Source organism: Natrix helvetica (genome assembly GCF_964273705.1).
Source record: "Natrix helvetica genome assembly, chromosome: 14".
Lineage (NCBI taxonomy): Eukaryota > Metazoa > Chordata > Lepidosauria > Squamata > Natricidae > Natrix > Natrix helvetica.
Window position 1 is genome coordinate 6,146,351 of NC_138564.1, and position 17,230 is coordinate 6,163,580.

Consider the following 17,230-nt stretch of genomic DNA (forward strand, 5'->3'; position numbering starts at 1 on the left):
ATAGATGATAGGATGCCCTGCTGGATAATGGATCAGTCAATGGACAGTAGCTGAACTGACAGTAGCAGGCACAGTGAAGTAGAATTAAAATGAAATAAGATACAGCGGAAGCCGGCAGTGAGATAAAATAGGATGAAAGGTAGCAGGTAAGATAAAGGGAAAGTAAAAAAAAAGTGAGATCAAATAGTATAAGGCGAAGGAGGAGGAGGAGGGATGGAAAGAAGAGAAGAAGACTTTATTGAGTCAATGGAATGTATCAAAGATGAGCATCAGCAGGGACAGAGAAGTAGAATTAAAATGAAATAAGATACAATGAAGGGGGAGGTAGGAGATGAAACGGCCGACAGTGAGATAAAATAGGATAAAATGTAGCAGGTTAAGATAAAGGGAAGGTAAAAGGAGTAAGATCAAATGGAATAATGCATGGAAACTGACCAAGGAGAGATTCAACCTGGAAATAAGGAGGAATTTTCTGACAGTGGGAACAATCAACCAACGGGACAGAAATTGCCTTCGGAAGTTGTGGGAGCTTCATCCCTGGAAGCTCTCAAGAAGAGACTGGACTGCCATCTGTCAGAAATGATGTGAGATCTCCTGCTTGAGTTGGTCTAGATGACCTACAAGGTCCCTTCCAACTCTCTTAATCTGAAAAAGGAAGAAAAACTTTATTTTAAGTTGATGGACCTTATCAAAGAAGAGCATCAGCCGCAGTGAAGTAGAATTAAAATGAAATAAGATACAGTGAAGGGGGGAGAGATAAAAACAGCCTACGGTGAGATAAAATAGGATAAAAGGTAGCAGGTAAGTTAAAGGGAAGGTTAAAAAAAAGTGAGCTCGAATAGTATAAAGGGAAGGAGGAGAAAGGGAAAGGAGGAAGGATGGAGAGAAAAGGATGGAAGGAGGAGAAGAAAACTTGATTAAGTCAACCGTATGAAAGATGAGAATCAGACAGAGTAAAATGGAATAAAATGAGATAAGATAGAGTGAAGGAAGATAGAGCAGCTACGGTGAGATAAAGTGAAGATAAAAGATCAAATAATAGAAGGAGGAGAAAGAGACTTTATTAATTAAAGGTTTATTTAATTAAGTATTAATTTCCTGACAGTTAAAACAATTAACCAGTGGAACAACTTGCCTCCAGAAGTTGTGAATGCTCCAACACTGGAGGTTTTTAAGAAGTTGGATTTGTCTGAAGTGGTGTAGGGTTTCCTGCCTAAGCAGGGGGTGGACTAGAAGACCTCCAAGGTACTTTCTAACTCTGTTATAATATTCTATTCTAAGTCAGTGGAGCATATCAAAGATGAGTATCAAGCACAGTAAAATAGAATAAAATCAGATGAGATATGTGATATCAAATAGCTGCAGTGAGATAAAACAGGATAAAATGTAAGATAAAGATAAAAGAGTAAATTCATGTAGTATAAGGTGAAATAGAAGAAGGGAGCTTTATTAAGTCAATTGACTGTATCCAACTAATACAAAAATGCAAATAGGTAAAAAGAAAATGAAACTTCACAATACATCATCACTCTTACAGTTATCTCATGTTTGATCAAGGTGTTGTGTCTGATTTGAGCTGGCCTTTGAAACAAAGAGCACAGTCTTTTTGATGATGTGTAGTTTGTTCCCTGCCAGAAGTAAGACTGTTTCTCCTGATGCCCCGATATTTTTTTAGTTTTTTAAATAAGGGTTTAAATGGGCTGCCCTTCCTGGAGAGTGCTATTTGCAATTGACAAGGATGCATCCAGTATCTTCAATTGCCTGGAAGGTTGCTTTAATAAAATGTTTCTATGTATTTATTTGATTGGGAAGAGATGTTTCCAGTTAGGAAGATGGGTGCTACCGAATTAGATTTGATTTCTTGGACAAATGCTTATCAGTCCATAGCTCTCCCAAGATTTTGTCTATACTTTGTGTTATCTGCCTCAACTGTTTTCTCAATGATCATACCTGTCAAGTATAATACTTCTTAAAATCCTATTTTTAAAGGCAGTTCCTTTTCTTTTTCCCTCTTAATCTCTTTGAGAATAGAATAGACTAGAACAGAACTTTATTGTCACTTTAAATGTACACTAATCAGCATATATTAAAATAAAATTTCATTATGTTCAGCTCTCAAAGGATAACCTTTATGCATATACCCGCATACACACACACATATGACACAGAGAAACATCACGGTTTAGTTTGAATGTACACACACACACACACACGGTGAAAAAAAAGAATCTTGTGAGATTACTGGACGGATGGCATAGGGAACAAAGCGGTTCCAGAATCTGGAAGTCCTGCTGGAAATACTTTGAAACCCCCTCCCCTCCCCGAGAGGAGCAACAGAAACAGACCTTAAAGTGGGTTTGTGCGGTCTCTTTACAATGCATCGAGCTCTAAGCACATAGTGCTTATAAGCAGTATCCTGAATAAAGGGAAGTGAGCTTCCTATAATCTTCTCTGCTGTCCTCAATACTCTCCGTAGGGACTTTCTATCTGTGGAATTGTAGGAAGCGATGGTCAATTGCCCTAACAAGTAATTTGGTGTCAGTTTCCCTCCTAATGGAACTTTTTGCCTCCCGTCTTCTTTTAGAATTCGAGACCGCTGTCAGCGCGATAATGCACCATGGGACCGGTTCACAGAATGCACAGCGCCAGCTCCAGAGATCTCGATCCTTCACCGGCAGTGAGAGTGAAGACCAGCAGGCCAACTTGCCACGGTCCCCGGCTCCTTCTTTCGCTCCTTCGGCCAGCCCTTCTGCCCCTCAGTCTCCCGGCTACCAAATCCAGCAGTTTATCATGAGCCGAAGCCCGGTGGCGGGGCAGAACGTCAACATCACCTTGCAGAACGTGGGGCCCGTTTCTACCGCCAACCAGCAGATCACCCTGACCCCGTTGCCCATCCCGAGCCCGACTTCCCCCAGCTTTCAGTTCAGCCCTCAACAAAGACGGTTCGAGCATGGCTCCCCCTCCTACATCCAGGTCACTTCTCCGTTGCCCCCTCAGGTTCAGTCACAGAGCCCCACCCAGCCCAGCCCGGTGTCCGTTCAGACCATTTCAAGTGTCCGAGCGGGCACCCCGGGTCCTGGCTTGGGCATGTGCAGCCAGAGCCCGACGCGAGGCTTCGTGGACACCAGTGTGTTGGTCAGGCAGATCAGCCTGAGCCCTTCCAACGGCGGGCACTTCGTGTACCAGGAAGGCTCGGGCCTCGCCCAGATCGCTCAAAGCGCCACGGCTCAGGTCCAGCTCACGTCTTCTGGCACCTCGTCGACGGTCCGAGAGCGCCGGCTGTCCCAGCCTCATTCTCAAACCGGAGGGACCATCCACCATCTCGGACCTCAGAGCCCCGTGGCTAGCGGAGGAAATATCCAAGGTTTACCTAACCCTGGTCACATTACCACCAGCAACCTGCCGCCGCAGATCAGCAACATTATCCAAGGGATGCAGCAGCAGCAGCAGCAAGGGCAGCCTCCCAACAGACCTTTGGGCTTCGACAGGACTTCCGCCGGATTAATCGCCGGGGTGGGAGGCCCCGCTTTCGGCATCACCTCCCCACCGCCTCCCACCAGCCCTTCCCGGGCCAGCATCCCTCAAGGGCTCGCCGGCCACTCGCTGGCGCCCTCGGTCTGCACCGTGGTGAAAAGACCCAAGAAAGTCGAGGAAATCCCTCCGGCCACTCCGGAAGCGGCTCAGATGAGGAAGCAGTGCCTGGAGCACCGCTTCAAGCAGATGGAGGCCCTGAAAGAGGCTTTCAAAGAGTACCTGGTCGAGTTGTTTTTCCTGCAGCACCTGCAAGGGAACATGATGGACTTCTTGGCCTTTAAGAAGAAGCATTGCCTGCCGCTTCAGGCCTACCTTCGGCAGAACGACCTGGATCTGGAGGAGGAGGAGGAGGAAGAGCAGTCGGAGGTCATCAACGACGAGGTAGGAGCTCCTCTTTGCCCACCTGGGTTCAAAAAAACCCGTTAAGCTCGTGTTTCCAAGGCTCTGCCGCCCTAAAACGAAGTTGGATTAGAATTTTGTGATGGAGAAAGCGTTTTGGGGAGGTGTAGATTGCGTGGCTGGTCCAGCAGGGAGTGCATCAAGTCTGCAACGGGAGCTCTGAATGGCCTGCGTTAACATGCGTGTTGACACAAATAAGGGATGCGAGGTGTTCTTTTTGGATTGGGGTAAATGTATAAAACGTCAATGTATATACCAGTGATCCCCAAACTGGGGCCCAGGCCTCACAGGGGGGCAATTAGATTTTTTAATATTTGAGCCTTCTTTAAACCAAGTTAATGGCCTTTTAGGCTTCCTTCTTGTGAGTAGAGTTCACTTTTTGAGTAAAGTAAGAATTTCATGTCACGGAGGAGGATCAGGATTTTAAAGATGCTCAGGTGAGGCATGGCCAAAAAAAGATTGGGAACCACTGGTGTATATATATATATATATATATTGGGGTAAATGCATAGACAAGGGACGCGGTGGCTCAGTGGCTAAGACACTGAGCTGGTCAATCAGGAAGGTTGGCAGTTTGGCGGTTCAAATCCCGAGCGCCGCATAACGGAGTGAGCTCCCGTGACTTGTCCCAGCTTCTGCCAACCTAGCCGTTCGAGAGCACGTAAAAAATGCAAGTAGAAAAACAGGGGCCACCTTTGGTGGGAAGATAACAGCGTTCCGTGAGCCTTGGGTGTTGAGTCGTGCCGGCCACATGACCACGGAGACGTGTTCAGACAGGGGGAACCTTTACCTTTACCTGACAAATAAGGGATGCGAGGTGTTCGTTTCGGATTGGGGTAAATGGATAGAAGTGTCTCTCTCCATTCATCCTTGAAGGGTCGTTGTAAAATGGGGAAGTGGAAACACCAAGGAAATGGAAAAGTTTCTTTCTGAGTGGTGCTCTTTTCTTCAGAGAAATCGCAGAACTGCAAGCGAGATTGACGAAATCGTCCTTTGCAGCAGTTAGAATTGAGCTTGAAATCGTTTTACGTCTTGGGTTTTGCTTCACTTTGTCCACCTCACTTTGCGATCTGAGATTTTCTTCTAGATATCACTCAACAAGTCTTATCGGAAAAGACCGTTTTAATAAGGGATCAGTTGTGATGGGCTGTTTATTTATACTTGCACTCTCAAGTATAGAGAAAAAGGTGCAGGAATTTGGTCCAGTTCTGTGGCTCCCTCCCCCCCAAACTTTTGCTGACAAAAATATATATTAAATATCACTTGACGGAACCTCGATGTGATTTTTGGATCCTGATTCATGTCCCTTCGTTATGTGTTTTAAAAGTTGCAAATTGGTTTCCCCCAATCCAGTATTTTGTTTCATCGTCTTCCTGAAAATGTCCAATTTCCAGCTTTCTTTTTCTGAAAATAAAAAAGGTTCAAATGTAATTCTTTCCATAGCCTTTTGGAATTTAGGGAGACTTGTTGTTAGGTTATTGTATACAGAATTGCAATCAAAAGTAGTTACAATGGAGAATTGCAACCTAAAGTTTAAAACATGTTGTCCATATTTTATAAACTGGTGTTTGTTTATCTTCTCTTATTTATTTGTAAAACTGCATAAACTTTGCCAATCTTTTATTCCGAACCGTGAGTTAATCTTTATGCAATCCCACAGCTTTATTGAGAGAGGAAATGAAATCTTTGATTGGAATTTTGTTAATAGTTGATGTCCTACAATTCCAGTTTGGAGTGTCTTCTGTTTAACAGAAAGTTGCTTTCTGAGTTTTTTTTTTTAAGCTTCGTAAATTGACTCAATTGCTGTTTAACTTTATTAAAAAATATAGAATATATGGATTTGGACTCTCAGGTACCATTCCCTCAGAGAGGTTTAAATAATGGCCGATTTGGCTTTAATAAAAAGCAGTGAGTATAATTGCAGCGTTAGTAAATTAATAGAATGTTTGCTTCATCAGCATGATAATGGCTGTATTCCTAAAAGAACTAGGGATATTGAATGGAGAGCAGGCATTTCAAATTTAGATGGATTGTTCGTTAGGCATAATAAATATTCAGAAGGCATATCCATCACACAGGAAATTAATTATTTTGTACTGCTGGATTAATCCCCATAAAGTCAGGAGAAGCTACCACATCGATATAATGCGCCTTTGTTTGATTTTAAACTTTTAAGATTTAGGCAGAGGCTCCACGTTTTAAAAGCAGGTATTATTGAGAAAGTCCTTTTAAAAATCTGTTCCCCTGAAAAAGGTGAGGCGCAGCAAAAAATGTAAAAAAATAAAAATCTCATCGCTTTTCTGGACAAAACAAGACAGTTTTCAGTTCATTGTGACAATTTAAAAGGTGGGCTTTTAACTGTCTCCTCCAAGGCATCTTTTTTAATGGTCCATTAAATTTATGCAGTTGTTGGATTTTCTTGTGACACAGAGGCGTTTGCTTCCCCTTTTTAAATCTGCAAGTAATCTTTACTTGATGTAGTTGTTGTTTAGTCGGACTGAGCAAATGTGTTTGGTCTCTTGGCTCCTCACTGAGATATCCAGCTAAATGTTTCTTACACGTTTATGCTCATTTTGGGAAATCTGTTTGTAGTGTCCGTAAGGGGGAGTCGAAAATTGGTCTAAGTGAATTTAGGAAAGATAGAAGGGAATATTTGTAGTTCAAGGTTTGACTGTGGTGTCCTCGGAGCTCTCTGAGCTTGGTTGTTTTCTTGCAGACGTCTCATTACCCAAGTAGGTAACATCATCAGCGCTAGAAAGAAATGGGGTTTGCAGAGTGGAGCGTTCATTCTCTTTTTATATACTAGTCGCTTGCGCTGTCAGTGTTGGTGGGAATGTCCTTGGTGGCTTCTTGGTTTGGCTGTTGTTTACCAACAACCAAGCTCTATGTGCCATCTGGATAGGTAAATCCATGGTTAAACCACTTAACACTGAGATGGGCATCACATCTGAATGTGTTCGCTCATACACACACACGCGCTATTATGGATACTTAAACTGGCTGGTGATTTTGGGTACGGGGCAGCCTGAGCAAGTCGTGAAGGATTGGAAAGGGGGGGGGGAGGTGGCACGCGGAGCCATTTGTTAGGGCATGTGAGGCGTTGCCCTGTCAGCTCCAGCGCCCTGGCCAGATGACTTCAGCCTTCATTTTCGGGCATTTTTCGCACTCCGGAGTTTTCAGGGAAGCCGCCTGAAGGCTCCGGAGGGCGAAAAACGGCCCTATGGCCAAACTGAAGATCCGTTACTAAACTTTCGGTTTGCCCATAGGGACGGTTTTTGCGCTGGGGGGGGGGCAGGGGAGGCTGTTTTCGCCCACCCCAAGCTCCTAGAAAGTCTCTGGAGCCTGGGGAGAGCAAAAAACAAGTCCATTGCACGCCAAAAGCAGTGGGTGGGTGTGGGGTCACCACATGCACGATGGGAAAAAGGTTAGCCATCATTACCCCAAGGGGAGCCCCCAAAGAAAAGATCCTCTAAAACAGGGACGCCCCTTTAAGACTTGTGGACTTCAACTCCCAGAATTCCACCTTGCTGGGGAATTCTGGGAGTGGAAGTCCACAGGTCTTAAAAGGGGCCAAGGTTTGGACACCCTTACTTTAAAATTTAGAGAACCAAGACCAGAAGGGCTTCCTTGTAGGGAAGGAGCTGGCTCAAAGCAAGCCCTGGGGTCACCACGGACCCTTAACCTGCCCCTCAGAGGTAGACTGGACACCAGGGGCATTTTATCAAGGGCTAGAAATGAAAGGCTCCATCCAAGACAGCAATTGACCCAATCAAGGAACCATCAACGTAGACAAAGAATCAAACCATAAACAACAGTCTTATCAAGGAACCCCCCCCCTCTCACCAACACTGACAGAGCAAGCCACTAGTATACAGATAATCCTCAATTTACGACACTTCATTTAGTGACTGTTCAAATGGCACTGAAAAAAGTGACCTATTGATCACGCCATCAGAATTCAGGCACTTGGCAATGCGATTCCCCCCCTTTGCAACCTTCCGGCAAGCCAAGTCGATGGGCAAGCCGTATTCACTTAACAGCCGCCTTACGAACTTGCCCACTGCGGCGATTCCCTTAACGATGGTGGCAAGGAAGGTCGTAAAATGGGGCAAAGCTCACTTTAACAACTGTCCCCCTTAACAACAGAAATGCTGGGCTCCGTTGTGTCGTCGTAAGTAGAAGACTAGCCGTGTACAAAAGAGAGCGAAACCCCGCTCCCTTTGTCGCACTGATGATGTTACCTAGTCGGGTCGCGAGACATCTCCAAGCTAGCCGCCGAGCTCAGAGAGCGCCAAGGACCCCAACAGGGTTTCAGAAAAGCTTTCACAAAATCCACGAAGCACCCAACTTGTCTGGTCATCCAAGGATAAGTGTGTGGCACGTTGACACCTAAGGTATTCCAGTGTCTCTTCCTTCACTCTGCATATTGTAATGTCCTTCTCTTCTTCACCATCTTCTGCTAAGCTAAAGCAACGCACCTCATCGCTCGCCTAGGTTGTGGGAATGGTGACAGGTGGTGGGGAACGGGAGGTGTACACTCATTGCTTAATAAATGTCTGGGGGCTTTTTCTGAGTGTCAACTGTCTGTCACGCTAATGTTGTTGTTTGTTAGAAAGCCAAGGTCTCAAGACTTTAACCCACGCTAATGTCTACATGCAATTTCAATTTAGAACTTTTTGCATGGCCAGAGGGAGAAAAAAAAAATTGCTGCTACTTTTGATAGCTGCTACTCACTGTTTTGATAGAGAACCAAACAAAAAACCCAAACCCCACAAGAAAACTTTGCCTTCCTTTGCAAAACAAAAAAAAAAGAGACTCTTTTAAACAAAAATAATCAAGAGTTAAATGGAGTTTTGTCTCAACCCCATTGCTAGAATGCAAAGCGGGATGGCTTTGATCATATTTTTTCCTTTTTTGGAATTAAAAAAAAAGAGAGAGAGAGAATGAAAGAAAAAAAATGATTTCCCTTTTTGTTCCCTCCTTCCTTCCCAAAATATCTTCTCTCAGGTAAAGGTTGTGACAGGAAAGGATGGGCAGACTGGTACTCCTGTTGCTATAGCAACCCAGCTTCCTCCAAATGTTTCTGCTGCTTTTTCAACTCAGCAGCAACCCTTTCAGGTACTTTTTCAATGGATTTAAAAACTCTTCAGTTTCATCCCAGATGATGATGATGATGATGATGATAATAATAATAACGATGATTATTTTGGCTCAGTCAGAATTGGTAACCCAAAAGTGAAGTCTGTTTTTTCCCCCCATCCTTCCTTCCTCCCAACAGCCCATCCCTTCTCATTTTAGAAAAACGAGCAGTAAAAAACATTTGAACTTTTCAAATGCATGAGTGGGGAATACCAAGAATGATTTTATTTATTTTATTTTATTTATCTTGTCTCAAAGTTGCTGGCTGATTTCATTAACTTTCAGCTTTTAACGTGCTCCACTTTGGTGTGCTTGTCCTGTGGTCCCTTTGTATGTTCTACCTGGTAACTGTGGGTCTCTCTCTCTCTCTCTCTCTCTCTCTCTCTCTCTCTCTCTCTCTCTCTCTCTCTCTCTGTGGAATCTTTCTAAAAAAATCTTTTTGGGAGGTTTCGGCGGTGGTCGCCAAAAGCTAACCTACGAAAATGACAAGTTTGCAACCGTGCCTTCCCTTCTTTCTGGTTCAGATGGAGTTAGCACGCTTTATAGCAGCGGTCACCAACTGGCGGACTGCCGGTGGTCCGTGAGAAACGTTTGGTGGTCCACAGAAAAATTATTTGCATGTTTTTATAGTGCGCCAAATGCTATTTATCTATTTTAAAAAATTCGAATTAGTGGGATTTTAAATTATTACGAATTTAGTGTGTTCCCGGAGGTCCGAAAGGTTGGTGACCCCTGCTTTATAGAGTCCAGCGGCATGCTAATTTATTGAGAAATGTATGCATTGCAGGTTTAATTGCCAGTGCTATGAAGCAAGCATGTGGGGTTTGTGGCATGTGAATCAGTAATACCTTGATCCGGTACTAATGACAAACCGTGGTTGAGTGTTACAAAAAGGAGACTTTTCAAACCTAGGACTTAGGCCAGTGATGGCGAACCTCTTAGGGCACTGAGTGCCCAAACCAGAACGTGGGTGCATGGATGTGCATGTGCCAGAAACCCAAGGCCGGCGCGTGCATGTCTGGTTTTTTTGGCTGGTTTTCGCTGTTTTTAGGCCATTTTGGGGTTATTTTCAGGGCCATTTCAGGAAAACCGGCCTGAAAATGGCCCAAAAAACCTGCCTGTTTTTTGGGCGGTTTTCAGGCGGTTTTCCAGCACTCCAGCCCACGTGAAGACCAGCTGGTCGATGTGCATGTATGTGCTGGAGACCAGATAGCGCACATGCCCACAGAGACGGCTCTGCATGCGATCTCTGGCCTGCGTGCCACAGGTTTGCCATTACGGACTTGGGCGTTTGTTCTTCCTGCAACCGGAGGTGGATAGCTTTGGTGTTTAGATTTTAGGCAAATCTTTTAGAATTTTAGAAGCTCTCAAACTGTCTTTGCTCTGAGGCCAGAGAGATTCAATAATACAATACAATACAATAGTAGAGTTGGAAGGGACCTTGGAGGTCTTCTAGTCCAACCCCCTGCCTAGGCAGGAAACCCTATACTGTTTCAGACAAATGGCTATCCAACATCTTAAAGACTTCCAGTGTTCAGGTAGTCCTCGAGCTAACGACTGTTCGTTTAGCAACCATTCAAAGTTCCAACGGCACGGGCGAAACAAAAAGTGACCGAGGATCGTTTTTCCACACTTAACGACCATCGCAGCGTTCCCCCAGAACCATGTGATCACAATTCAGGCGTTGGGCCACCGCTTCGTATTTATGACCGTTGGCGTGTCCCCCGAGGTCAGGCAATCCCTTTGGCGACCTTCCGACCGGCAGAGCCAATGGGGAAGCCAGGTTCACTTAACAACCGCGGTCAGCTGGTCTTCGTGGGCGCAGGAGCCGGAAAACTGCCTGAAAAAATGGCCAAAAAACCAGGCCATATTTCGGGCCAAAAATGGCAGAAAAACAGTCTGAAAACAGCCCGAAAAACAGCCTGAAAATCGCCCACAAAACGGCCTGTTTTTTGGGCTGTTTCCAGGCCATTTATTGGGCCAAAAATGGCTGATAAACAGTCTGAAAACAGCCTGAAAATGGTCCACAAAACAGCCTGTTTTGGGGCTGTTTTCAGGCCATTTCTTGGTCCACAAATGGCCTGAAAATTGCCCGATAAAGAGCCTGCTTTGGGGGCGTTTTTGGGGCCATTTTCTGGCACTTCAGTGCCCGCAAAGACCAGCTGGCCGGCCCATATGCATGCTGGAAATCAGAAGAGCAGCTGGTGCCACCGTCCATGGCCACAGAGAGGGCTCTGCGTGCCACCTCTGGCACTGCATGCCATAGGTTTGCCATCACGGCTATAGGACCTCTGGGATCCTCTCAAATAGTTAATATTTTATATAACTAGATGCCTATATCTTCAATCTTATTTTTTAAAAAAATTAAATGTCACACGAGGCACCTAGACCTTTTGAAAAGTGTTACCATGACTTGGCACCAGTTTTTTGGTTTTTACCCGTTAGCTTTTTAACAGTTTTACTTACTTTTATTTTTATTTTTTGTACCTTACTTACCTTCTGTATGTTAATTTTCATTTCTGACTGGGAGCCACTCAGAGTTTGTTATCAGAGGGGCAGCTGTATAAATGTTTCAGATCAATAAGTAATAACCAGCAGATTATTGATCAGTAGCTAGGAATGGTAGAAATGTCAGGTGATATTGCCTTTCTCTGTTCTGTAGTAGGCCATTGCTTCTACAATTCAGAAACAAGAGAGCTCTGATTAGTGCAGAAACCTTCAGACAGTGAAAAGAGAGATGAGATATGCTTTCCTATTTATTCATTTGATTATTAGTTTGTTTGTTTATTTATGAAAATTTATATTGGTTTTCAATGTATCTGAAATAGGCTTGGTAGGAATTCTGGAGATCAACAGTCCAATCCTTTGGTTAATATTGTGTGTGTGTGTGTGTGTGTACATGTGTACTACGTACGTACATACATATACATAGATATATTTATACACACACACACATATACACATACATACATATAATGCATACATACATATACATACATACACACATACATACATGATATACATACACACACCACACACACAAACACACATGCATATATACATATATACATATATAGGGATGTGGTGGCTCCGTGGCTAAGACGCTGAGCTTGTCGATCAGAAAGGTCAACAGTTGGGCAGTTTGAATCCCTAGGGCCACATAACAGAGTGAGCTCCCGTTACTTGTCCCAGCATCTGACAACCTAGCAGTTCAAAAGCATGTAAAAAATGCAAGTAAAAAAATAGGAACCACCTTTGGTGGGAAGGGTTTAGTCATGCCGGCCACATGACCACAGAGATGTCTTCGGACAGCGCTGGCTCTTTGGCTTTGAAACGGAGATGAGCACCGCCCCCTAGAGTCGGGAACGACTGGCACATATGTGCGAGGGTAACCTTCACCTTTATCTTATACATATATATTTATATACACCGTATTTTTCAGTGTATAAGACGCACCGGAGTATAAGACACACCAAGGTTTTGAAGAGGCAAATTTTTTAAAAAAGTAGGTAGGTAGAGAGAGGGAGAGAGAGAAATGCAGTAGGTAGGTAGGGAGAGAGGGAGAGTAGATAGATAGATAGATAGATAGATAGATAGATAGATAGATAGATAGATAGATAGATGATAGATAGATAGATAGATAGATAGATAGATAGATAGATAGATAGATAGATAGATAGATGATAGATAGATAGATGATAGATAGATGATAGATAGATAGATAGATAGATAGATAGATAGATAGATAGAGAAATACAGTAGGTAGTACAGAGAGTAGGGAGAGTAGGTAGGTAGATAGATAGATAGATAGAGAGAGAGAAATACAGTAAGGGGGGGGGAGAGAGAGAGTAGGTAGGTAGATGTTTCCAGGTGTATTTATCCATGTGCTGGAGAAGGAAATCGCTGACAACCTGCAGCACCTGAGACTTGTTTCTGCTGGCACAGCACTTGATCAATGTAATTCTCATCAATCACTCTAACTAAAGAGCTTTCCGAAAGGGGGGAAAAAAAAGTTTTTGCATTCTGCAAACCTCCCCAAAACGGCCCATTTGTCGTGAAAACGGGCCCATTTTTTGTCAAAAGAACTGCATGCATAGCCTTACGGAGGCTTATAGAGTGCTGCTGGGGGGGGGAAACGCCCCATTTTTTGCTCATTTCTCCCCTCCCCAGCCCCCAGGAGCACTCTGAAGGCCTCCTAAACTGTATGCACGGCCATTTTGGTGAGGGGGCGGGGCTTCGAGACGCAAAATATATTGCTGTATTTGATGTATAAGACACACCCAGATTTTCAGCCTCTTTTTTGAGCAAAAAAGGTCTTATGCTCCAAAAAATACGGTACATATACATGCAGAACAGTAGATTTAAAAAAATGAATACAGATATAAAAGACTATATTAGTAAACATTCTATTTACTATAAATACATCTTTAAAGGATAATTAGTCAAAGTAGTTTGTAGAGTAAGAGACTTCACGGTGATTACCTAGATCAGTGTTTCTCAAACTTGGCGACTTTAAGTCCTGTGGACTTCAACTCCCAGAATTCCCCAGCCAGCTATGCTGGCTGGGGGATTCTGGGAGTTGAAGTCCACAGGACTTAAAGTCGCCAAGTTTGAGAAACACTGACCTAGATGGATAAACAGATGCTCTATGCTTAATGGCAAAACACCTCTTGTGTACCAGAATGGGGAAAACTGCTGCCTTAGCATCTTGCAAAGTATTCAGTAGTATCTTTTTACTGCTTGTCGGGGGAGAAAAAATGAGGATGAACGTTTAATCTCATTTCATGGACGCTTCCCTCTCCTCTAGTACTGTATGTATTCCCACACACCTTATTTTAATTTAATTTTAATTTAATGCTTCTAGACCGCCCCCTCTCCCGAAAGGGACTCGGGGCGGTGTACAGTTCATACAAAATATAACAAGATACAATAAAATTAAATATGTACAGTTGACAGTTGACATGGAGGAGGTTAAAATGCCGTTAAAAGAACTGTACAAAGCAGATATAAAATAAATTCAAACCCCTAAAAACAAATACAGTAAATTAAAAAACCCCTAAAATAACCAGATATAGTACGTTTGCCAGGAGGGACAGTTGAATTATGCCAGGCCTGCTAATCGGAACAGGTGAGTCTTCAGTTTTTGCCGGAAGGAGCGGAGGTCAGAAGTGGTTCTAATGTCGGGGGGGAGGTCATTCCAGAGGGTTGGGCCCATCACAGAGAAGGCCCTACCCCTCGGTGTCGCCCGCCGGCATTGTCCAGTGGATGGCACCAGGAGAAGTCCCTCCCTGTGTGAGCGTATTGGCCGCAGGGATGTATGTGGGAGGATGCGATCCCGCAAGTAACTAGGTTATAAAAATGCCGGTGTTCATTGCCAAACCAGTGACAAGAATATGGGATTGCTAGCTGTAGATCTAGGAGACCGAATGTCAGTGACTAATAAGAGAAACATTAATAAGACAGGAACTTGCATTGGGGACTGGAGTGCGTTAAATTATTTTCAGTAGACACTGTAATGGCAGGTTGCTTAACGTTGACTATATAGACAGAAGTGGATGTCCATTGCACAATTATTAGAGGCGAGAAAACAAGGTGTTGCATTTTGGAGAAAGTCACACGTGGATTCCTGCAAGCCTTGAGCTCTGGATAGATCTGTTTGTAATGCAAAATACAGGATCAGTCGATCAGACCCTCATGCTAGGAAGGTGAGAGATTTTGAGTTGCGAGGGAGGAAGCTCTTTTCATGTTGTGTTAGTAGGAAAGAGAGACCCATAGCAACTGGCCCATCGCTCTGCTTTTGGCAGCTTTTATATTTGCGATTGAAAGGAAGGTTACCAAACGGATACAAAGGCAAACCTTTTGGAAATCAAAAATAAGCTCAAGTTCTTTCAGTGCACACCAGTGGATCCCCAACCTTTTGGACACCATGGAGCGGTTCTGTGAAGAGAGGTTTTCAAACGGACTGGGTTTGCTTGCTGCCTGCATCCCGCGGAAGGGTCCTTGGCCTCTGTGCGGCCCGGTTTCTGACATCTCGCACTCCAGTCCATGTACCTGGGGTTGGGGACCCCTGCTTTGAGCTCTTTAAAAACAAGGGTGCCATGCCCTTAAAAAAAAGAGTCTTAAAAATAAACCTGTCTTCCGCTCACAGACTGTTGACTTCTCCTGTTTTGTTTTACTGATAGCAGGCGCATGCAGGGGCTCCAGTAACGGGAACTGTCAATGCCATAGAAATCGAAGCGTTTAAGAGACAGCAAGCTCTTACATCAGCAGGTATGGCCTCCTCCTCCACCTCCTTCACCTCCTTCTCTTCCTCCTCCTCTTCCTCCTCCTCCTCCTCCTCCTCCTCTTCCTCCAGAACGTTTATGGTCCCTTTAGGGCTCTCAACCCAAAGATGGTTCCGATTTGCCCTTCCTTAAAACCGCTCTCCTCTCCACTTCATCACGGCGCCAACCCATTTGGCCAGTCTCTTGGGATGGAAAGTCCCGGGATGTCAGGTTCTCCGCCAGCAGCCATATTTGAGAAACGACATTCTTCGACCGCGCCGCCCTTTCGTAGCATTTATTTTTTTAAGAAAGAACGAAAAACCCAGCAACATCAAAATATTTCTAAACTCTCTTTTAAGGGCCAAAACCCTCACCTGGTAGGCTTGTAGGTATCAGTAGCAATAGAACTCAGACTTATATACCTCTTTATAGTGCTTTACAGCCCTCTCTAAGCGGTTTACAGAGTCAGCCTCTTGCCCCCCCCAACAATCGGGGTCCCTCCTTTTACCCACCTCGGAAGGATGGAAGGCAGAGACAACTTTGAGCCTGGTGAGATTCGAACTGCCAAATTGCAGGCAGCCGGCAGTCAGCAGAAGTAGCCTGCAGTACTGCCCTCTAACCACTGCGTGGCGGCGGCGGCTCATAACATCAACCTTTAGAGCTCCCAGGGAGCGCCGTTGCCAATCGTCTAACCTGACACTCCCCTCCTCCTCTTCCCCCTTGTGCACTTATAAATGGAATTTGAATATCACCAGATTCGTCTAAGAGACCCCGAATTGAAGTGGGCCGTCATGGGATGGTTTTTCAGCATCCGGGCGTGGCTTCAGGAGTCCCTCTTCAACAGCTCATGCCAACTGCACAAGGTACTGTGTTGCCACACGCCAGCCGCAGATTAATTTAGCAAAGGGGCTGGGGGGCGAGGGAAGCAGAAGCCCGCTAAGAGTTTTTATTTTTATTTTTTAAAAATTGTTATTGAGCTCTCTGGTTCTGCGACCCCCACCCTCACCCCCTTGCAAATTAATGTTTGGCGTGAAGTGGCTTGTTCGTGTCAAAAAGAGCCGGGAAATACGAGCTCGAGCGATGCATGCGGGCATGGAAAGGAAAAAAAAATAAAAATAAACTACCACTCATGCACGTTGAGACCAAAATAATTAGTTCTGGAACCCCGGTAGTTATTATTTATTTTCGCTCCCCTTTTTTTCTTTTCAACGGACCTTCGTACCTCCTTTTCTTCTTCGTGTTCGGTTTTCGTTTTGCAGCTGCCCGTCGACCCTTCTTAAGCCGTGGGGCGTTTCATGTAGCCCTTCACTTTGTCGCGAGGTTTGCTTTCTGCGGGTCGAGTCCCTACGCCCGCTCTTCCTCACCCGGCAACACGCTCAAGTTGTGTCATTGTGTCTCTGGCTGGGATACTTCAGCGACTTTGTATTTGCCGGTTGGTGAAGAACGGTGGTTTATTTAACTGACCGAGTTTATGTATCTTTATGGTTTATTTCCTTGAGTTGGCCAAGTAAGTAAAACAGACGAACGTTTCACATCTTCGCTCTGCCCTGGCATGCCACCCTTATAGTTTTTTGGCTCCTTTATCCCAAAGGTGCTTTTTTTTCCCCAAGAGGCAACTGGACTTTCTGGTTTTTCTTAGAAGAGGTTTCGCTTCTCATCAAAAAAGCTTCTTCAGCTTTGACTGGATGGTGAGGAAGGATTTAAAACTCCTTTCAGGCAGTTGGTCATTTGCATCCTTTAAAAGAGTCATTGAGGCCACCTGGAGATTTATCTTTGTCATCAGGAGGGATATAACATCACCATCTATCTCCAATCTACATCACAGTCCTTTCAAGAGATCCAAGAAAAATAGACCAACAGATGAAATAGGAAATGATAATCTGGTTTAACTTTGA

At 44.4% G+C, this 17,230-nt stretch overlaps 1 protein-coding gene across 14 annotated transcripts in view; it reads left to right on the forward strand.

Annotated features, from left to right (window-relative positions):
• Positions 1–17,230, forward strand: part of EP400 (E1A binding protein p400) — a 97,797-nt gene that overhangs the window by 486 nt on the left and 80,081 nt on the right. For 10 of the 14 annotated variants that reach the window (XM_081966805.1, XM_081966811.1, XM_081966813.1 and 7 more), the window contains exons 2-5: positions 2,585–3,915; positions 8,941–9,051; positions 15,255–15,342; positions 16,091–16,198. In XM_081966805.1, coding sequence (XP_081822931.1) covers positions 2,611–3,915; positions 8,941–9,051; positions 15,255–15,342; positions 16,091–16,198 — 1,612 coding nt within the window. In that variant the 5' untranslated portion in view covers positions 2,585–2,610. The remainder of the gene's footprint in view (positions 1–2,584; positions 3,916–8,940; positions 9,052–15,254; positions 15,343–16,090; positions 16,199–17,230) is intronic. The other 4 variants (XM_081966807.1, XM_081966810.1, XM_081966806.1 and 1 more) reach the window with 3 other exon arrangements.